The 23,079-nt window shown below is 34.5% G+C and overlaps 2 protein-coding genes across 3 annotated transcripts; one reads left to right on the top strand and one right to left on the bottom strand.

The window, feature by feature from the left end:
* Window positions 1–63: 63 nt before the first annotated feature.
* On the top strand, window positions 64–6,210 carry clpp (caseinolytic mitochondrial matrix peptidase proteolytic subunit). Its single transcript, XM_056453769.1, has 7 exons — window positions 64–170; window positions 559–660; window positions 804–875; window positions 981–1,077; window positions 3,268–3,455; window positions 4,120–4,225; window positions 5,745–6,210. Exons 1-7 carry the CDS (start codon window positions 162–164, stop codon window positions 5,969–5,971), a joined length of 801 nt encoding a protein of 266 aa, XP_056309744.1. The 5' UTR covers window positions 64–161; the 3' UTR covers window positions 5,972–6,210.
* Window positions 6,211–7,749: 1,539 nt separating this feature from the next.
* aldh3b1 (aldehyde dehydrogenase 3 family, member B1) lies at window positions 7,750–20,834 on the bottom strand. Of its 2 annotated transcripts, none has more exons than XM_056453768.1 (10): window positions 20,733–20,834; window positions 19,757–19,931; window positions 19,567–19,677; window positions 19,280–19,400; window positions 17,745–17,830; window positions 17,569–17,650; window positions 16,892–17,284; window positions 15,089–15,255; window positions 14,221–14,320; window positions 7,750–8,380 (listed from the first exon to the last, which is right to left on the bottom strand). In XM_056453768.1, the coding sequence occupies exons 2-10, from the start codon at window positions 19,916–19,918 to the stop codon at window positions 8,181–8,183; spliced, it is 1,422 nt and encodes a 473-aa protein (XP_056309743.1). In that variant the 5' UTR covers window positions 19,919–19,931; window positions 20,733–20,834; the 3' UTR covers window positions 7,750–8,180. The 2 variants fall into 2 exon arrangements, with proteins under 2 accessions (XP_056309743.1, XP_056309741.1); XM_056453766.1 differs by having other exon boundaries at window positions 19,757–19,934; window positions 20,733–20,832.
* Window positions 20,835–23,079: the final 2,245 nt, after the last annotated feature.

Below are 23,079 nucleotides of genomic sequence, written 5' to 3'. Positions count from 1 at the left end.
CAGGTTTGATTCGTTTACAGACACTGCACGTTTATTTAAGGTCTGCAAATAATTTCTCGACTTCGAAATCTCTACCATCTACAAGAGCTGGCTTCACTACCGAGTTGCAGAGCATCACATCCGGGTCGCGAGGGGTCGCGTGAGGGTTGCTCAACAGAAACATGCTACGTGTGAGTATTAAACTGTTTTCTGTAAATTTGGTATTAATTAATTTCATAATTATGTATTGTTTTGAAGACACGTCAGGTGCAACGCCGTTCACGAAATTTAACGTTACTGTACGTTAAGAGAAAATGATTTTGCCAGCCGGCTTTATGTAATTTAGAAGTTTTTTAACCTTAACATTTTGATCGTTTTCAAAAAATTTGACACGTAAAGGCTAAATTGAGTGTTATATAATAATAATACATAAAATATAAATACATAAAAATAGTGTCAAGCTCGACGCCAAAATATTCGCCAATATATAACGACCTTGGATGGATACTGTAATGTTGACAGAGAGGCATTTGTCTGTTTAACCACTGATCTTCATCGCACAAACTGTTGTTTTTATAGAGGGTCTTACGATGTGGTGTTTCTACACTGAGAGTCAGTCGGTCAGTTCATCAGAGTTCTCCATGGAGCAGTCCACTCATACCTATAGTTGTGGAGCAGACGGTAATAACACAATTATCGTCATGACTTTTCTTATAGTCTCAAGAAAGCCCAGTGTCATTAAATTCACTAGTTTTTATATTAAAGATGAAGCTTTTAGTTAGTAAGGAACATGGCAGCTTTATAAAGTGTTTCTTCTGTTTCAGGGACGAGGAGAGCGTGCTTATGACATCTACTCAAGGCTACTTCGAGAGAGAATCATCTGCGTTATGGGTCCTGTGAGTTCAGAATACAAGGAAATGCACACAAGGATGTAGAGTGATTTTTGGAAAGCCTTTCCTTATTTGTTTCCTGTCTGTTTTTCTGTCCTTCTGCTTATCTAGATCGATGACTCTGTAGCTTCTCTGGTCATTGCTCAACTGCTCTTTCTTCAGTCAGAGAGCAACAACAAGCCGATTCACATGTACATCAACAGTCCTGGTGAGAAACAGCTTAAAGAACTTATATGTTGTGATGTAAATTTGTTGTTGTCTGCATGAGATTGCTTGGAATTTACTTTCACAATCTTATGTGATGATACACAGGATAAGCAAGGTTTGAGCAATGTTGCTGGGCAACTTTGGGAAATGATGCCATAAATGGACAACCAGGTGAGACACTAGGCAACTAATTAGGGCAATGAGCAGGGTCAGACAGAATCTGCGATCTTTTTTTGCTATTTCTGCAGAGAACTTTGTAAAAGTTCTGTGGATTTATGCGAAATAATTTTAGTATCGTAAATAAAAGATTAAATGAAATCAACAAGTAATACATTTTTAACTTGTTTTTAATGTTTACAGTGCAAATCCAATTAGATCCACTTATTTGGTAAACAAAGCAGGTCTCTCATATAGTATCTCTACTAAAAGACAGAACATATTACTTTACAAACTATTGAAAATAGAGTTTAATATTACTAGTATTTTATCACAGTAATAAAACTAAAATTAATTCCAAAACTGAATAAATATAAATTTACACACATTTACACAAGTAAATACTTTACAAGACTCAATGAACTTGTAATCTTGAACAATGAAATCTGGTTCTGGTTGCGCAGATTCTGTGTGGGCGTAGCAATGATTTACGTTTACAATATTGTTGCCCATTCGAAATAAAAAAGTAGCCAAGAATCATCGCTCTGCAAAATTGCCTGGCAGTATTGCTCATAAAGTTGCCGTGTGTATCATCAGCATTACAGAATCATAAATTGGATAAAATTAAGACACTTTAAGAAAAAAAGAAATTCAATCAATGTAAATTTGGTAATGTATAAAAAAAAATGCACTAATTGCATAAAACGCACACACACTTAAAAAAACTGCTCTTCATTGTGGAAAACAGACTTCTCGATTGTCAAAAAATAAAAAATAAATCCTGGTAGGTGGAACTTTTCCCCATAATACAACAAAAGTACAACTTCTCCACCATACATACATATATACACTAGATATCGCATATGTCCCCTGAGCATGCATCAATAGCGCCGCCACATTTGTACAGTGCTCCCAGGACAAATGTCATTCAACCCCACTGGCCAAGACTAAAGCCGATTTGAAGATGTTAGACTTTAGCGCTGCGTACAGGTGTAGTAAAGAGTAAACAAAGAAAACTAAGAACAATGGCAGAACATTTCATAGGTAACATTTCGTTTTTTATGATTTGTATGTTATGAACTTTTGTGAAACAAAAAAGTAGTACTTTTAGCTCTTTGACGGCCATGCCCGTGCGATCACTTATCCATCAATGTATAAAAGTGATGTTAAATTACAAAATGTAAAAAAAATTTGCTTACTGATCACCGGGAAAACTCCCGATCATAGATATATGTATATATGTGTATATATCTCTGGCTCTGGATGTCCGGTCCTCCACTGCATCTTGGTCCCGCGTTCATTTCAAAGGAGCACTACCCTGTACTAAAATGGCAGCTCTATTGACACATTCCTTCCAATAGACAACAACAGGGTAGGTGACATCTAATGTAAATAAATATCTGTTTTTCCACAGCTCAAATTAAAATGATTTCAGAATCTGTATAATTACGGCCATTTGTTTAGAAATATGTCTACAAAGCCAATTATATTTGCAAATTTGTGACTTATTATAATTATTATTATTATTATTATTATTATTATTATTCTAGTAAGAAAAAGGCCTTGAGTTGTATAGAAAAATGTCTGGAAGTGATGGATGTGTCTTATTGTTGGGATTTATTTTACTGGCTTAAATTATGTTTCAAGATGATCACTTCCCAAAGATGGGTTGCAGCTGGAAGGGCATCCGCTACGTAAAACATATGCTGGATAAGTTGGCAGTTCATTCTGCTGTGGCGACCCCAGATTAATAAAGGGACTAAGCCGACAAGAAAATGAATGAATCAATGAATAAATGTCTCAAATATGACTAACTATTGCAACACAATTTTTTGTCAAAAGGTTAAGTTAAAGAAAGTGAATTTAATTATTTCACATGTCAGACTTTACAGGGTTAGGTTGATATGATACACAGGATTCACAATGTAATAAAAGTGAATTTATATTACTAAACTAAACACTACTAATACTATACTAAACATTAGCTGATTTTAAAAGATATGTCTTAAGAGATCTCATATTTCTTTTCTTGTAGGTGGTGTGGTCACATCTGGACTTGCCATCTATGACACTATGCAGTACATCCTAAATCCCATCTCCACCTGGTGTGTGGGTCAGGCGGCCAGTATGGGCAGTCTGCTTCTGGCCGCAGGAACCGCCGGAATGAGGCATTCCCTGCCCAACGCGCGAATCATGGTGCACCAGCCTTCTGGAGGAGCGAGGGTAAGAAGCGGGGATGGAAAAAAAAGAGGCAACTAGGGCTGAGGGATGAATCAAAAAAATCGACATTCAAAACGACAAAAAAAACTTTCCAGGTCCATACATTAAATTCCTTTCCCTACTGTGTGTTGAGTCACATGACCCACTCTGTTAAGGCTGATTTATACTTCTGCGTCAAACGCATGGGTGTGGTCTCACTACAGATGGTCTCGCATTCCTGCGCACTTCTCAAAAAATGTAACTACACGTCGCACGTTTGCACTACATTGACGATGATTCAAAGCTGCGACAGAGATGCCTTGGGACGGCATATTATTCATTACTATAAAATTATTTACATTAAAATAATATTATTTACAGGATATACAAGAGTTATTTTATTTAGAAGAGATTCTGCTTATTTTCTATATTTAATATGAAAAAGTAATGCAACCTTCATTAAAAAATCTCTCATATGTAATATGTGAGCACATTTACTGTACAAAACTTGTCCATGAACTATAAGGACAAACAATAAAATAAATGAATAAAATAATCGTTTAATAATGGTAATTGAGTTCAAATGTTTATTTAATTGAGATTTTGATTTTTAGGCCAAATCGCCTAGCTCTAGAGGGTTTTGTAATTTTGCTGTATACTGCTATAATGCCAATCGTTGCATTTTCAGGGCCAAGCGACAGATATTGCCATCCAGGCAGAGGAGATTCTCAAACTGAAGAGACAAATCAACAACATCTACAGCAAACACACAGGACAGCTTCTGGAGACTATAGGTAATGCTGAGCTTACAAAACTTCCATTAATGTGTTCCACTCATTCAAATCTGGAGTGAATTTTCTTTTACCCAACAAATGTTGTATACAAATCCCACCTAAATTACTCCCAATTAGGTCTTTGATCATTTTAACAATATTTGGTGGAGTCTCACCCCACCTTTGGAACACTTGTGAGGCAATTACATTATGGCTACAAGAAAGTTTTCACCTAATATGGTTTTGGCCATAATGGATTTGAAATCCAATTCATTGATGAAATATTAACACTTAAATGAATTTGAATCGAAACAAGGAATCAAACTCGTTTTATTAAAAATTTGATGTAAATTGCCTATGTGAAAATTGACTTAGTTGAACGCTTTAGATGTTAACGATTAAATAATTATAATTGTTTAATAAATGAATTAAACTGAGTAATTCTATGTTATTTATAAAAATAAAAAACGACCGATATTACTGAAATTACTAACAAAGATTTCAACGTTTTTAAATTTTGGCACAGAATTACAAAATTAGCTTAAAATGGCTTATGCTGTATTATCACCAAATATTAGTGTTACTATAATAGATTATTCTCAATGGGGCATTTGCACAGGGACTTTTAATAATAATAATAATATCTTTTATTTATAGATGCATTTCAAAGCACTCAAGAACACCTAAAAATGTCACAGGCACATCATAAAATACCAGACAGAAGATTAATAAACATAATATTAAAACAGAAAATTATTTAAAGCAATCCTGAACATAAAGATTTTTACCTGGGATTTAAAATTGGAAATAGAGTCCACCTGATGAATATCTAATGGCAGGGAGATCCATAATTGTCATGTCATAGTTTCATTTTGAATAAGTCAGCTCAGTAAATTGTCAGGCCATTTTTGAAATTGCTGTGTTTAAGATCTAGTTCATTTAAAAATCAATGATCTTCACTGCCTGAAAGATACGATATAAAGTGGGCCTCAGACCAGACTCGAAGCACTGCATTAAATTACACTGTTCCATGCCATGTCTTTAAAATATGGACGTTTATTTTACCACACTATTTTCAATGGTGTTTCAGCGCTTGCATTTAAATGACATTTCATCTCGTTTTACGCTTGAACAACTAAATGAATGTCTATTCATCTGTTTAAAGTCTATTTAACAGATTATATTTGAATTAAACTACATTATTGAAACATGTGAGATAGCTGACCAGAAGTTTATCAGTGGCTTTATGCCATGCATATTGCCCATTAGCACAGCTGTGTATTACTGTTTGAGTTGGATTGGTCATAAGCTTCATTAATTGCATCCTATGTAGCTGTTTTATAGTTTACTGTTTAAGTGAATATTTTTAACAAAATTGTTAACAAAAACATTAATATAACAATAGATTAGCTTATAGATTTAGGAGCAACTAGATGTGGAGACACAGTTAATTAAAACATCAGCTTAAGGGTTAACATAATTAACTTCATATTGGATAACCTCCTGACCTCGGCTTTATGTTTTCTGTGCACTTACTTAGAGAGTGTGATGGAGAGAGACAGATACATGAGCCCAATGGAAGCACAGGATTTCGGGATCATCGATAAAGTCCTGGTTCACCCACCACAGGCCGGGCAAGATGAACCAGAACTTGTTCAGAAGGAACCCAGCAGCCCTGCGAGCTCCTCCACGTCTCCTCAACCGCAGACCTCAGAGTCAGGCCAGTCCTCCAGCAGCCCTCCATCCTCACACAAGCCTGAGCCCTGAAACAGACTTCACTATTATGCTATGTCTGCTGTGATCGATGATTTAGGGCAAAGCCAAACTCGCACATCAGATCTGGACCCTGGACTTTTCTTTTCTATCCTTGATTTTATGAAGTCTCACAGTACTGGAATGTGGACACTACAGATGCAAGCGTAACCACACTCAGTTTAGTTTGGTTTAATGTGATCCCTGAAATGAGATTTATAGAAATTAATTCAAATAAATTACTTGGTAAATTATGAGTTTCTATCCTTTTTAAAATACTATTAACTTGGAAAAATGCAACTTCAAGGGTTGCAAAAAAAATCATGTTTTGTGCTCAAAGTGTGCCTGTATATCCTGTCACATTTGCGGTGCAAAAACAGTGCAAAGTTAAATGTGCGTGCTGTGTGTGTGAACTTTGTAACAGCATTGTGTGTGATTCATCGTTGCAGAATTAACTCTACAACAAATAATCATTGGGACAGTACTCACTGTAGTATTTCTCACAAACGTTACGTGAGATCTGCTTCCTTCACGTCTGTCACTGTGCTTTTCATCTGACGGAGAGGTTCTGATGGCGCGTTTCTTCTGACTGTTACAGTACAGTATGGTACGGGTCGGTACAGGTCACCTTTATCAGGCTTGCATTTCCACTGCCAAAAGGGTACCACTGGTATGACAAAGTTTTAGTAGACGTCATTCTCGCTCGAGGAAATCTTGCTCAATGTAAAGCTGCACAGGTCGTTTACATATCGTATGAGAAGCACTTCTCACAAAACAGATGCTTTATACACATGAATACTTGTGTATACATGTTCATTACTAACTTTTCTATGAACATAATTTGATTATAACTTTGCAAAGGGTACCCAAAAATGGTACAGTACGGTTCGCTTTTTGGTACATTTTGACAGTGGAAACGGCCATAAAAGGGTTCCAAACTGTACCACTTAGTGGAAACGGTGGGTGGAGAGAACTAGCATTAAAGGCACTAGCAGCAAAAACAGCTACAGTGTTCAGAGAAGAAATTTACAAACTTCTGAAAGCTATAATAAATAATCTGATGGGTGTTTTGAGCTGAAACTTTAGACACATTCTGGAGACACAAAAAAAAGGGTAAAATAGGTGCCCTTTAAGTATTTATTTCAAATAAATGCTGCTCAGTTGAATATTCTATTTATATATACGCCAACTGAAATAAAACAACTAAGCATCTGATTTGAATTACATTTTTAAATAAATCCCCATCATAAATCCTAAAACACATTTATCAGACTTAATTTTTTTTGTAGTCAAAACGACTAACGATTATTTCAAATCTTTTTCTGTGGAATATTCTCTGTTTATCAAATTATCCTTCAAAAATATATCACGTCTACTAAAAAAGCATCAGTTTTTCATTAGTTATTCATTAATTTTCTTTTCAGCTTAGTCCCTTTATTAATCAGGGGTCGCCACAGCGGAACAAACCGCCAACTTATCCAATATATGTTTTACGCAGCGGATGCCCTTCCTGCAGCAACCCAACCCTGGGAAAAGCATCAGTTATATTAAGTACTAATAATGTTAGAATTTTTTCTGATGGATCATGTTTCATTAGAGACTGGAGTAATTATGCAGAAAAGTCAGCTTTGCCCGCATAGGAATAAATTACTTTTAAACATTTAAACAGATTCTTTTTTTTTTAGTAATTGTAATAGTATTTCACAATATTATTTCTATTTATTGCATAATTTATTGCATATCTTTTCAATTTATTTGAATCAAAAATAAATCCACATCATGATTCCTGAAAACACATTTATAAGACTTTATTTCTGTAGTCATATTTATTTAAACAACTTACAAATGCTAGAATCCTACACATTTTATTAAACTATTATGTACTACATTGCAAAATATGTAACAGTAAAAAAACCAAACAAAAACAAATGACCTTAGTACCCTGATATAATGCTATCTATAAATGTACATTATTTTACTGTAGTGTTTGGTAACAAATATGGATGATTCATTTTTGGTCTCTAGCTGATACTTCTAAATCCTAAAATGTGACTAAAGATGAAGTAATGTTTTCCCAAAGAAGTCACTTTTCTCAGTGCTGACCTCTGGTGGAGTTTTCAATCATGATGCGTAAATAAAAATCCACAAATGATGTTTGCGTAACCAAACCTTGGTGAAACGGAGGCTTTTTTTGTTCCCTGGGCAAGTGTAAATCTTTAATTTCTCACATAAGAGAGCATCCTCCCCAGCCCTTCTTCTTGGCGGTGGTGGCCCAGCGCAGCCAACTGAGGTTGCTTTCAGTGTAGGGAGGGTAACGCAGCACATTGACGCGCTCCAGCCCCCAGCCTCTCAGCATACAGCCACGCTTATGACTGAACGTCTCAAAACCCCAACGCCCATGATAGTTGCCCATCCCACTGGCACCTGAGACAAATACACACACAAATCAGATTTACCTTAAGAAACAGTGTTTTTATGCTTTGTAGTTAATGTTCAATTAAAAGTAACCCCAGTATGTATGGCATAATATAACATGTTCATAGCAACATAACTCAGAAAATCAAATGATACAACGGACGCTTTTCACATTTCCAGGTATCTCAAAATCGGAAGTTGTCATAATGCAGTGAATAAGAGAGGGCCACAAATATTTATTTTGCCTTCCAATTTGCACAAATAACAAATGAAAAACTTCATGATAGTGTTACCACAACTTTCAGATAAGGAAACAAGTTGTCTGAGACTGATAACGGCCGCAGAGAGAGGGAAGAATGTCAAATTTACTGTCCCACCCATAGACACTGCAGTAGAAACACCTAGCATGAGAGTTAACTAGATATTTTTTTTTGTCATTTGATGAAAATATGTTATAATCAGGACTCCGAACCGGTTCAAGGAACAGAAACGAAAAACGAATTACATTTTGCAGGAAGAGAAACGAAAAAAAGATCAACTTTAATGGTTCTGAACAGAAACGTTCACAGTTAAATGGTTAATAACGTTATTGTATTGTTCTCTTTATTATATGAATTTAGGAGACTAAAAGCATTAATTTAAAGCATGTGTACAAATGCAACAGTGACGCATACAACTTGAAATGCCCGTGAAGCAGACGTCATAAGCGAGAGTCGTTTCTGATGCCACGAGCTTGTCTTAAAGGGCACATAGGTTACCCCTTTTTTCATATTTAATATAGGTCTTTTGTGTCTCCAGAATGTGTCTGTAAAGTTTCAGTTTGCATTTTTTGTGGAGTTGCAACGAGTTACACACAATGTCATTACAAAGTTCACGCGAGGACACACACACACACATAGCGAGGACACACACACACAGCGCAGACACACACACACACACAGAGCGCAGACATACACGCATAGCGCAGACACACACACACATAGCGCACACACACACACACACATACACACACACACACACACACACACACAGAGACAGCGCTTTAGGCTTTGCACTCGTTTTGCACGCATATGTGACATGACACTGGTAATATCCACTGCTGTATGGATATCTGTTATGTTAATGTACAAAATAAACCTGATTTAACGTCCACAAACCGCGATTGAAGCACCATCCTTTATAATTGTTCTGACACGCGGCTGTGCTGATGAAGTGAATCGCTGTAATTCATTACACACATGCTCTGTTTTAAAACATTTTAAACATGTGAAACTTACTCTTGATCACGTTTGATGATTATTGATGACTCTAGCGAACTGAACAGACCCTTCATTCCCGGTTTCTTTGCGCTCGTCCTGTCTTGTTGATATGAATATACACGTGACTACCGGACATGTTAATGCGCGAAGCTGTCAATCAATATTGGTGGGCGGGGGGACCGCTCTCCTATGTAAAGTTGCGGTCAATCTGAAAACCGCTCCAATTGGTCCACCGTTTTTGTGTTGTTAAATTTGAAAAAAAAAAAAGGACTGGGTGTGTTTAGATCACCCCAATATGACAGTTTACACACTAAACTTATACACATTTCTGTCCAAACAGCTTGTAAAGTAGATTTTTCACCATAGGTGCCCTTTAAAGGTTACCGAGAACCTGCTCTTTCATGTACAAAGGTATGTTTTGGTTGAAGTTAGTTACTAAAACTTGTATTTATACAAGGTGAATTATTGATTGTCGATTGTTTTCAGATGGGTCTCCATAAAGAAAATCTATTGTTAATATTTCTCTAATGACAAATCATCTGATAAATCGATCTGTAATATTGAAGGATGAGAGGCAGATCAAACATGATAAAGTTTTTGAATGATGATATATTATCAAACCACTCAAGCGTTTTCCATTCGGAGAATTACAGTATTTAATAGCTTAGTCCTACTAAACAATCCATTAATAGAACACATTATTTACAAGGCTACTGAAGAATTAACCGAATATGCAATATGATCCGCATAATGATCACAGTGAAATGAGGAAAGCGCTCGCTTTTATATAAACTATAAATGTCTGGCCGTGATGCGTATTCAGGCCTATATGCCAGTCGACTGAAACACTAATATTTTAGAGAAAGTAATAAAGTTTGCACAACCAATGTTTGGTCTAATTAACCTGCTACCCATAATTAAACGTCATGTAGCTAATGTATGATTCCTTGACCCGCGCATTAACGGCAAAAAGCACTAAATAATTGATATATTTATAAACTACACTAATTAAACTAAACTATATATTACGCTAAATAACTATAATAGGCTATATAGGCCTAATCTTATTCTCTGATTAAAACAAAAGTGATTTGGTATTATAATGGTATAAAATATGCATTTTGATGGTAAAATAACCATTTAAATGATGGCTGTTATTTCTTTTAGTATTCAAATATTAAATAACGAATGCATGAAGTGAAGAAAAAACAAATATGTAACAACACATAGCAGGATATAAAGCACATAAAGGACTATTATATTTAGCAAAATGCTGCTCTTTTTATCTTTATCTTGTTATCTATACAGCTACAGTTCAGAGCGAGTTTTTGTGCTACCAAAATACAGTGTTGCATGCAATAAACTTACATTCAGTCAGTCGAGGTCTCATTGCCTAGGATGTCAATCAAATAAATCAAGCTCTAGCCACGAATAAAACAATAGGCTATTTTATTTATCTAAGATTTTAGACGACGGGTTAGTAATTATATTATAGATGGTTAATTAAATTCAAGTCAATGAAATAATAACTTTAATAAATAAAATATGTTCGTAAGAATGTGGTGGGCCAGTGAAAAGCAGCTGTAGTGTATACAGTTTAATAATCAATTTAAATTATGTCAAATCAATTTTAAAAAAAGGCGGCATTATCCCACCCTCTCATGGTACGCACAGTGCGTACAGCTGTATGGCTGCAGGGGCCACTGATCTGTGGGAAATCTGTAGAAACGCAATCAGAGCCAATGTTATGTAGAAGTAGGGTTGCCTAAACGACAATTAAATTTCCAATAAAATGAAAACCAAAATACAACTCATTGCATTTTTCATTTGATAAAAATATACGGAAACGAAATAAAGTCAAAAGGAGGCTAGTTTAATTTGTTTTAATATTAATAAAAAACATGCTTGGACTTAAAGCTTAACGGCTATACGCTGCCAATAGGCCATCAATAAATATTATTTTACTTTATACTAGATTATAATAAAAACTAAATATAGCATGTCTCACTGTCATTTAAAACAAGTAATTCATGACACATCAGAACTGTAGACCTGCAGAGTGAAACTGTATACAGGGGGTGTATGGTCAATAGCCTACAGCACATAATTGAACTAATATCTCAGAGGGAGATTATGTTAGCCTAATTTGAGAGATTTAAAAAAAAAAATAAAACACTTAAAAAAAAGAAACAACACTTGCCGCTCGAAACCAAGGAGTGGGGCTGTGTGTGTAGCGCCTTTAAGCAACGTGTGGCATTCAACTGCTGGTGACCCAGCGTAAGTGCGCAAAGCCAGTATAGATATAACCAAAAGCAAGTTCATATTGTAAATATTTGTTTAACGATACTTATTGAAAATTCATTTAATTTTACCCCTCGAATAGAATTTTTAGTTGCACCATTAAGAAATCAGGGCACTCTAGAGCCCTGCAATACTTTGTAATAAAATAACGTTCTTAACCGTTTTTTTTTCTTCTAGAAAACCGTTTTCGGAATATTTTGTTTAATAAGGAATGCAAGAACAGAAACCAAAAAATATAAATTCTGCTCTGAGTGAACCGATTGGATTTTTTTTTTTTTTCGTTTTTAAGCCCTGGTTATAATACAAAGCATTGCGTTTTAAATGTATGATGTTTAAACATATTAAAGCACTTAAGAAGCTGATCACTATCAAAATATGCCATCACAGTCTTGTGAAAAGGGTCCATATGCCACATTATGCATCTTTCATTGTAATTTACAGTCAAATGACAACAAGAGAGGAAATGTCTTCAATACTTTCCTAGTGATAAGAAGAAGACTCTTTCTTCAAGGCTTTTAGCAGGCCACAGCCACTGAAAGAGCTTACAGCTGACAATTGATGTCAACATAGACTTAAACAAGATTTCTTTTCCCCCCGCCACCATTAGTCTAAAGCAGGGGTGTCCAAACTTGGTCCTGGAGCGCCGGTGTGCTGATTATTTTAGTTCCAACCCCAATTAAACCCACCTGAAGCAGCCAATCAAGCTCTTTCTAGGTATACCAGAAACTTCCAGGGAGGTGTGTTGAAGGAGCTAAACTATAGAGACTTTGGACACCCCTGGTCTAAACATTCCTGAGTCCTGTTGCACAAAGCCGTTTGGATTTTTATCCAGTTAAATTCACATTTAGTTTGAACATACTCTGTGTTTATGTGCTCAAGGTGGGTTGGTTTTGATCAGGTTTCGTGGCCATGGTAGCCTACACCCACATGGCAAACCTGTTCTTGAGCATGTTTTATTCTGGGTTAGAGATCGCAAACCCAAATTGGAGTAAAGTCACATACATATCTGATGCAACAAAGCCACGCCCAGTCCGGTGTGTCCTTTTTGCTCCAAATTAAAGCCCTCAAAGCATTTTTGAGTCAAAATTGTCTTTTGTTGCTAATAATTTATTTATAATATGTGGATTCTAATGATGAACTTTTTTTATCTATATTTATTCAATTGTCAATTGATATTAAAAACAGCTTTAAATTAAATTTTACATTTAAATATTTACATATAATTTGCTTTATTTTATAAGGCTTTTAAAAAGTTTTTTAATCTGTGTGTGAACCTACATTATTAAATAAGTTGATTGACTTATTTTCAGTGATATAATATGTATTTAAAGTTGCCTTCTTAAACTTTTGCAGCATGAGAAGTGTTTATTTCTGCCTTGTAGATGTATTTAAATGTAGGTTCTCATTTACTCACCCTCTACTTGTTGCAATTCTTATGAGTTTCTTTCTTTTGTAAAACACCTCAAAACCTGCCACCCTTTACGTCTATAGTTTTTTTATACTTTATGATTACAGCTTTTCATATTTTTTTTAAATATATCCTTTTGTGATTTGGAAGCCCTTGTGTGTGAGAAAATGAAATTTTTGGCTGAACTATGCACAGACTCCATCACGAGAAATGACGCTCAAACGGTTCCTCTCATGTGTCGTGTGATTGGATGTTTGCTTCACCTGTCATAAAGTTTAGGGTTATGAAATTACTTAACCTGGTCTTAACCAGTTTGATTTGTTTGATTTTGTCAACCCAAAATCACTCGAAATTGAGTGAAATCCACAATGAAAAACAGCACAGGTGAGAAACACTAGACGCCATCCTGGCAGGATAAAACATGCAAACACTCATGACACCCCAGCCACTGAATGAAGTTTATGCTTATCCATAAAGAAACTTGACATATCGTCAGTAAGTGTACAGTATTCTTCATGTGTGACTGATGCAGCGATGTAAATGCATTGTCCAGGAGAATTTAGACCCCTTATGAAAAAAAAATCAATAGTAGTAATCAACACTCACGTAATTTCTCTTATTGCCCTTTAAATTAAATTTATGACAAAACCTGCATAATGAGGCACTTTATCAGTATTTCAGTTCACAGACGGCAAACTATTTGACATCATTCAGCCAGAATGTGAATAATTGTCCAAAATAAATAGGGATTTTATTCAACCACACAAATCTTTTATGGGTTCTTTACTATGTATTTCAGAAAGAGTCATCATATGCATTGCATTAAGCAATGCAAGTTTTATTAACCAGGGAACCTCCTAAAGACATCTATTCAGACTTACCCACTCCACCAAAGGGTAAACCAGGAAGAGTCATGTGAACGATTCCATCATTGGAACAGAAGCCTCCACTGCTGGTCCTCTCAAGAACTGTAGTGATGACCTTAACAAACAGAAATTAATTCTATTAAATTGTGATACATATCAGTTCCATTACGGTTTAAATGCCCATTTACATCAAAATATAATTACTATAGCATAAAAGAATAGCCAAGTCAACAGCTCAGCTTTAATTACAACAGAGGAAAAAAAAGATCATTGGAATACATTTTTATATGCTAATATACAATGCTCAGCATAACTGATTACACCCCATTTAGAAAATGAATATTTTTATCCATTTCTCAGAGAATATGGGTAAAATATATTGGTGCATTTGAAAAAAAATAATTTTTTATTAAAAAATCTATTAAACAGATATATTTATTAAAATAATATTTTAGTCACGAAACACATTTAGAAATGGAAAGATAATACAATTCAATTCTTGTAAAATATTGCAAAAAAATATATATACAACTTACAACATTTGATAGATTTTTGTTGTTCTTAAGTTTTGCTATTTTTGAAAATGTTATTTAATATTTTTCCCAAACATATAAATTTGGGCAACTCATTTCTGAACTGTTATTGTAAGTTAATTTGTTAGATTAGCTCAAGATTTGGCTTCAGTACTGACTAATCTAATGCATATGCATAAATATAGTATAATGTAAAGCATCCTATAGAAAATATTCATTTAAATGAGAGATTTGTGGGTGGTGTACTCATATATGCAGAGCACTGTAGTTATTGTGCTCTTTAAAATGATCATTCTATATGTGAATGGGTCTTTTGTTGTGTTAAGGACTTTTGTTCTTTCTTTTCTTACCTGAGACTCATCAGAAAAGGCATAGAGTGCCAGAGCCTTTTCTTTCTCGTTGATGAAATTGATTCCTTCGTCAAGAGACTTGATGGTCAGAATGGGCAGGATGGGGCCAAAAATCTCCTCCTGCATTAATGCATCAGTTCCTTTTACATCCACGATCACAGTGGGAGCTGACAAATTCCATGATAAAGCAGAGGAGAAAGGGTTGAAAATGAGATAATGGCTGAGCTGCCAACTAATGTTTTAAATGTATAAAAATATAGTAAATTATCCATGCAGAAAAATCATACTAAATACTGCTGCAGTAGAAACAGTAGTGGATTAGTATCACTTAGTGAAATTAATTAAGCTATTATAGCAAGTTTGTGGTCAGACTTTTTAAATGAAGTTATTTAAATAAATAAACCCTAACCCCAAATAAAGCTGTTTTGAAATAGCATTTTAAAACAGCTGTTTTCCATTTCATTATATTTTGCATCAGCTGCCATATCTACTGCCAATGCCACATTATCTTTTAGAAATCCATCTATTGTGCATATTTGGCATTAAGGATACACTTTTATGCAATACATTTGGGGGGGGGGGGGGTGTTGTGAATGAATAGAAATAAAAAAAAAAATAGTAACAATGAGCATTTATATTAAATAGAAAACCTTTGTAACATCATTAATGTTCTACCATCACTTCTGTCACCAAGGAGTCTAATCTGAACAATAGTATTAATTTTGTTTTAAAATACACACAGTTGAGACGTCCAATATTGATTTCTGCATTAAATGAATTTGAAAAAATGACATGAAAAAGTAATTGTATATACTTATAAAGTATTTTAAATACAAGATTCTGCTTTGATGTTTAAAATTTTTTATTTATACACTTTATTATTATACATTTTATTTTATTTTAAATAATTAAAAATATTTTTGCTGACAAATTATTAGGCCCTAATGATTTGAAAAACAGTAGCAAGGTACACTACCGGTCAAACGTTTAGGGTTAGATTACATTTTTTTTTCATGTTTTTATTTTATTTTTTAAGAAAATGATTCTGTTCATCAAGCTACATGTATTAAATGTAAAGAGAATAGTTAAATTGGTAAATATTTATAAAAAAACTTTAAATAACTGCTTTCTTATTGTATGTAGTTCCAAATAAAATTATTACTCCAGTCAGTATTGCTTTTATTACTATTAATAATAATTATATATTTATTATAATAATAACAATGATAATAATAATAATAATAATTATTATTATTATTGTTATTAATAATAATAATAATAATAATAATAATAATAATAATAATAATAATAATAATAATAATAATAATAATAATAATTAATATTATAGTGTTTTCTGAAGAATCATGTGACTGTGAAGACTGGAGTAATGAAGCTGAAAATTCATCTATAAAATCACTGGAATAAATGATTAAATTAAATTATAAACTACTTTTGGCAATTTTATATTTCACTATTTTACCATTTGTACTATATTTTTGATTAAATAAATGCAGCCTTGGTGGACAGAATAAGCTTATTTTAAAATATTTAAAAATCATACTGACCCCAAACTTTTGACCGGTAGTGTGTATAGAAAACAAGAATTACATTGTTGTATTCTAAATATGCCTGAAAAAACTGTTTTGTATATAAATTATTGTTATAATAACTGACATTTTAGTGGGTTAGTATGAAAATCATTATATTGTTTGCTCATTAAAAAGAAATTAAACCATATGGTGGAGGGGGTAGATAAAATTAAAGCTGTATTGCACTTTTATTGTCAACCAAAGGTTTACTTACCAATGTACCTGGTCTCTTTGACACTCTCTCCTCCTATTACTATTTTACCCTCAGACTTTTTCATCAGCTCAATCAGTCGGTTCCAGTGTCTGTCTGTCACAATACGGCCATAATCTGGGCTTTCCTGGGGCTCAGATCCGTAGAAGCTCTCCAGAGCCTCTTTCATGAAAGGTAACAGCATCTCTTTCACCTCATCAGTGCATAAAACATAGTCTGGAGCCACACAACTCTGCCCAGAGTTGAAAAACTTGGCCCACACCAGCCTCTTAGCAGCAGCTTTCATGTCCAACCGGCCGTATATCAAACAGGGGCATTTTCCACCCAATTCCAGAGTAACAGGGGTGAGATGCACGGCTGCGGCCTGAAGGACACAGCGAGCCACAGACTGCGAGCCTGGAGGGCAGAAGACAAAACATGTAAAGCAAATGTGGACTTAAATCTGTCTTTAATCAATGCTCATTGATTCATTTGTCATCAGTGTTTGGACTTTCAGCAGTGGAAATTAAACCACACTGAACTGAACTAAACTGAACTTCAACTCTTAAAACTGGACTTACGCAGTTTCAATTTACTAGAACTTCTATGCTAAGCTGCTTTGACGCAATTTACATTGTAAAAGCGCTATAGAAATAAAGATGAAATGAATTGGAATTGAATAAATAACAATGAAAACAAACCCGTGTAGAAGATATGATCAAATCGGTTCTCAAGCAATGTCTTGGTTTCTTCTGCTCCACCACAAACGACTGCATAACACTCCTGCAAACACGTTTATAAGAGAAGGACTACAGACCTTATCATGAACACTGTAGTGCATAGAAAAAATGCAAAGTTCTGCCCATATGGGTCTGACCTGGGACAGGTACTTAGGAATGAGTTCAGCAAGAAGTTTTTCGGTTGCTTTACTTATTTCTGAAGGCTTCAGAATAGCACAGTTTCCTGATGAGAAAAAAAAGAAAATGGTTAAATATATTGAATGAACCACCTCGGATTCCTGAACGAAGAGATTTTGAATGCTTCTGTGGGGGTGGATGAGTGATGGTTTGGGCTGCAATACCATGGCATTCCCTAGGCTCAATACTTGCGATAGATGGGTGCATGACTGCTAAGGACTCCCGAACCATTCTGGAGAACCATGTGCACCCAAGGCAGTGCCGTGTTTCAGGATGATACTGAAGAAATACCGAGAGGTTTGATGAACATGAAAGTGAAGCTGAACATCTCCCATGGCCTGGACACCAGATCTGTATGTTATTGAGCCACTTTGGGGTGTTTTAGAGGAGTGAGACAGTAAATGTTTTCCTCCACCAGCATCTCCTAGCGACCTGGCCATTATTCTGTAGGAAGACTTGCTTGAAATCACTCTGGCCACTGTACAGGACTTGTATCTGTCATTCCAAAATGAATTGATACTGTATTGGCCACAAAAGGAGGCCCTAGACCAGGGCTTTCAAACTCACGGCCCGATTGTTTGTGGCCCCTGCCTTAATTTGAAAGTTTAATGTTAGTGCGGCCCGCGAGGTTGTTATGTATAGCACTTTACAGTTTTGTTTGTGGAGCTGAATGAACCCACCAATCACGGTGGGGTATATGGCTCTCAGGGGCGGGACATCAGCTGGGCTTGGGGCTTGACGCAGGCAGAGAAACATTTCCCAATGAGTAAAAGTTACAGCAGCGCTGCTATGGAGTGTTTTCGTCCGTGCCTGCTGGCTGCCTCGTTTCTTTTGGGCACATGCGGACATTCATTCCAGCGCGCTTCATTCACAACCCTTCAAAAAAGCGGGAGATTATAAATATATAAATGTATATAAATCAGTGCTTAATTTGAGCAGGATCTTGCCTGATCCTGTTCCGGGAAATGTCAGATATTTGTATTGGTCTTTCCGGTATTTATTTTAATTGATTCGGCATTAACTTGTGCATGTACCTGCATGTGTGTGTGTGTGTGTGTGTGTGTGTGTGTGTGTGAAAGAGAGAGAGAGAGAGAGAGAGAGAGAATGAGTGCAGCGAATGTAACAACAACACGGCGGATAACAGTAAATATATTTATTATTATTATTATTATTACTATTTATTACTGATTGATTTATTTTCTTATTAATTTTTAATTTGTTTATTTTTTCATCTTATTTTGTGTTTAAAAATTCCAAATCTCTTTATTTTAATTTTTTTAACACAAAATAAGATGAAAAAATAAACAAATTAGAAATTAATAATATATTAAATTTCTTGTGGAAAACCTGATGCAGCCCAGCCTCACCCAGACTCTGCCTCCAGTGGCCCCCATGTAAATTGAGTTTGAGACCCCTGCCCTAGACCATACTAAATTAATGAATGAATGTAGTCTAAAACCAGGCACAAAACTTTATATAAATTCATATGTGTTACCTGCAGCAATTGCACCAATCAAAGGTGACAAAATTAGCTGAATAGGATAGTTCCATGCTCCAATAATCAAAACAACCCCCAATGGCTCCCTGCGCACAAAGCAGTCATCCAGCTTTGTTGCCTAAAATATAAATTAAATTGGTAGAGGTGAAAAAACATTGATCAAAATTATACATAGCTTGCTTTGAACAAAATATATTTGTATTTAGTTCATGTTATGGCTCATAAACGGATGCCTATAAAATAATAAAGATGCAAAACATTGTATACTATAGTGTGGATCTCACCAAGTTTGTGCCCACATATGAGGGCTGCATCCAGGTTTGCAGGTTGCTGATGTTGTAGCAAATGTCATTCACCACTATATCAATCTCTGACAGCACTGTCTCAAATTTGGGCTGCAAGACAGGGAAGATTATGGATCATTTGTGAGCCAAATTTCAAAGTTCACATGTGGCAACCTGAGCATATATTTACCTTAGCAAGGTCTTCATGCAGAGCCTCTAAAATCTGTGTTTCATTGTCTTCAAACAGTGACATCATAGCCTCCAGCTGAGTCAAGCGGAAGTGGACAGGAAGGGTCACACCTGAGCGGAAAGCACCCCGCAGCCTCTCCAGCACCTGCTTCTGGTCCTCCATAGTGAAAACACCTCTGCTGGACATTGACAAAATTGTGTACACAGTATTTTAAAGAAACTGAAGATGCATTTGTATTTAGCTTTAAGTTTAAAGGTCACCCAAAAACTGTAGTTTACACAAAATGTACTCATCTATAAATAATCTATTTAATAGATAGAAACTAATGAAGGCTTGTGGACGGTAGGTAAACGATAAAATTATATTGTTGTCTTTTTACTAAAAAGTGCTGTCATTAATAATATGGAGAGTTGGAACTATCAACAAAATGACTTAAATGCATTATAATCATCATCACCCAGCAATCTTAAAGGGCTGCGATTAGTCCATCCTTAACATTGTTGAAAAAGGTAACAGGAACCAAGTGACAAACATGATTTCCAGAGATTGCTGACTGCTGTCAGTTTAGGCTGGATTTATTCAATTGGCTTTTCTTTTTGTATTAACGATGCGAGAAAATGTCCAGATTATTTGGCTACGACTACTACCTCGCGCCATAACATTTCTTTAAAAAAATTAAGAACGCAGTCGAAAGTTTAACAAGCACAGCAGAAAACACGAGGACAGAGCAGATGTTTTTGTATGCATAATCACCGCTCTTACTCAGTTCTGCATACATAACAGCGAAATTGGATACTTTTTGCTTATTGTCAAAACCACTACACTGCAGTGTCAAACGGGAAATAGAGAACAGCTTTAAACAAAACCGCATGTTTATACAAAACGCGTATGGTAAGTCCGCCCTTCAAGGATCACCCAAGTGTGTCAATCTTTACATATAACGCCGATAAATATAGCTCTAATCATATGAACCTACCTTTTTCAGAAAGTAACTCCACTTTACCGATACAACCCAGTGTTTTCCACTTTACCACGTGCAAACTAGTTCCGGGTTTTCGCCTTTCATTCAGAAGATTCAGGTTTGTCGAGTTTAGCATCTTAGTCAGATACTGCAGCCCGAAAAACCTGCTGTTTGGCCTAAATCTCAGGTCAAAAACAGTAAAGAAAAAAAATTCTTGTTCTCGTGTGAAAGAACATAAACAAAACTTTTCAAGACCACTTGAAAATTCTCAATTTATCTGAATTTATGATGTGTTTAAGTAAAAAGTATTTTTGTCGTATTTTGGCTATATGGGTGATCCTACAATTGCAGATACATTTGGTGTCCAAAGTCATTATTTACAGCTTTTAAAACTGGTTACATTTTTTATTATTTATAAAATAATACTTATTTCATAGATCACAAGATGCTGCATACAATAACATACAATATTTTTGTAAAATGTGTCTCATATTGCCAAAAAACTATTTTCCCGTACCATGGTGAAGTAAAAATATTTTATTTTTTGGCAGTATTATTATTATTATTATTATTATTATTATTATTATTATTATTATTATTATTTGTATTTATTAAAGCTTGAAATTGTAAATGAAATCCTAATTCTACAACAGTGCACATATTTTTGAAAAAAAAGAAAAAATCTGACTAATCTGTAACTTCTGTTATCATACTCAGCCTTTAAATTTGTAAAATTACCTCCCACAACTATGTAAAGGACAGAAAATGTCATTTTCCCTTACTAATCAGACCTGAAGCACTGAAAGATGTGTGTGCCCCTCTGATAAAATATTTAAAAAAGATTTCACACAGAATTATTTTGTAAAATGTCTAATGTTGACAATTTCAAAAGGAAAACAGAAAATGTTATCAATCACAGGTTGGTCAATTTATACAATTTTAATCCTGATCATATTAGTGTCATGTGTTTGGCCAGCAAGGGTACTTTTGGCTGAAATTCTGTTACTGTTATATGGTTACAGAATTGACAGACATGAGTGAGATTAAGAGATCTCTTACACATGCACATCCACAGGGAAATTGTCATCTTGGTTTCAAGTGATGAAATGTAAAGAAAAAATAGATTTTTTTTCTTGCTATGATTTATTGTTATTTCTACACATTACCACATTTGTCTTTGACAGAGCTGACAAACTAAACTATGAAAAATAAACAAACTTCCCTAAAAGTAAACAAAACAATTGTTTTGTTTTTTGAACTATTAAAATTAAGCATGTAATAATAAGATACTGGAAAGAATCGCTGTTTATAACGAGTTTTTTTCTTACATTTTTTGAAATGCCAAGTGTACCTGAAATTATAGAATCATAAATACAGTTTAAGTCAGAATTATTAGCCCCCACTTAAATTAACCCCCCTGTTTATTTTCTTCCCATTTTCTGTTCAACACAGAGATTTTTTCAACACATTTCTAAACACAATAGTTTTAACAACACATTTCTAATAACTTTTTATCTTTGGCATGATGACAGTAAATTATATTTTTCTAGATATTTTTCAAGACACTTCTATACAGCTAAAGTGACATTTAAAGGCTTAACTAGGTTAATTAGGTTAACTAGGCAGGTTAGGGTAATTAGGCACGTTATTGTATAACAATGTTTTGTTCTGTAGACTATCAAAAACATATGGCTAATAAAATGGGGCTAATAATTTTGACCTTAAAAGGTTTTTTGAAAAAATAAAAACTGCTTTTATTCTAGCCGAAATAAAACAAATAAGATTTTCTCCAGAAGAAAGAATATAATCAGACATACAGTGAAAATTTCCTTGCTCTGCTTAGCATCGTTTGAGAAAAATAAAATGTTACTTATAATTTGTTGTTGCATGAAATAACAATAATGGTGTCATATGTGTTCAGATATAATCATTTTCAATAACTGTTAGACAGCAATATCAACGTTTTAACTTTAGAAGAGTTTAGAAATCTAAATTTGGCAGCATAACACTGATTTTTAATCACAACAAAATGAAATGAAAACACTTGTTATTCAGAGAAATTGATTTTTTCTATAAAGTGAAAACATGAATAAATACTCTAAATAACATTTATTAATAACAATTTATAGCATAAAACATTTCACACAAATCCATGCCTAATAAACCTACTAAATAGAAATGAAATCCCATGTGGGCTTTAAAAGGTGGATTAATTAACTGTTTAAAGAAACATGATCTTCAAAAAATCTGAAAATAGCTTTCAAATAATTTAAATACCAAAGAGAAATTCAGATATTAATTAATGGATTTTTTATTCTTTTTGAGGTAAACAAGTTAAATTAGGCTTAGGTTTTTCAAGGTA

The sequence above is a fragment of the Danio aesculapii genome, chromosome 3 (genome assembly GCF_903798145.1).
Source record: "Danio aesculapii chromosome 3, fDanAes4.1, whole genome shotgun sequence".
Classification (NCBI taxonomy): Eukaryota; Metazoa; Chordata; class Actinopteri; order Cypriniformes; family Danionidae; genus Danio; species Danio aesculapii.
Note: the sequence above shows the minus strand (reverse complement) of the source record. Positions and strands in the feature narration are given on the sequence as shown.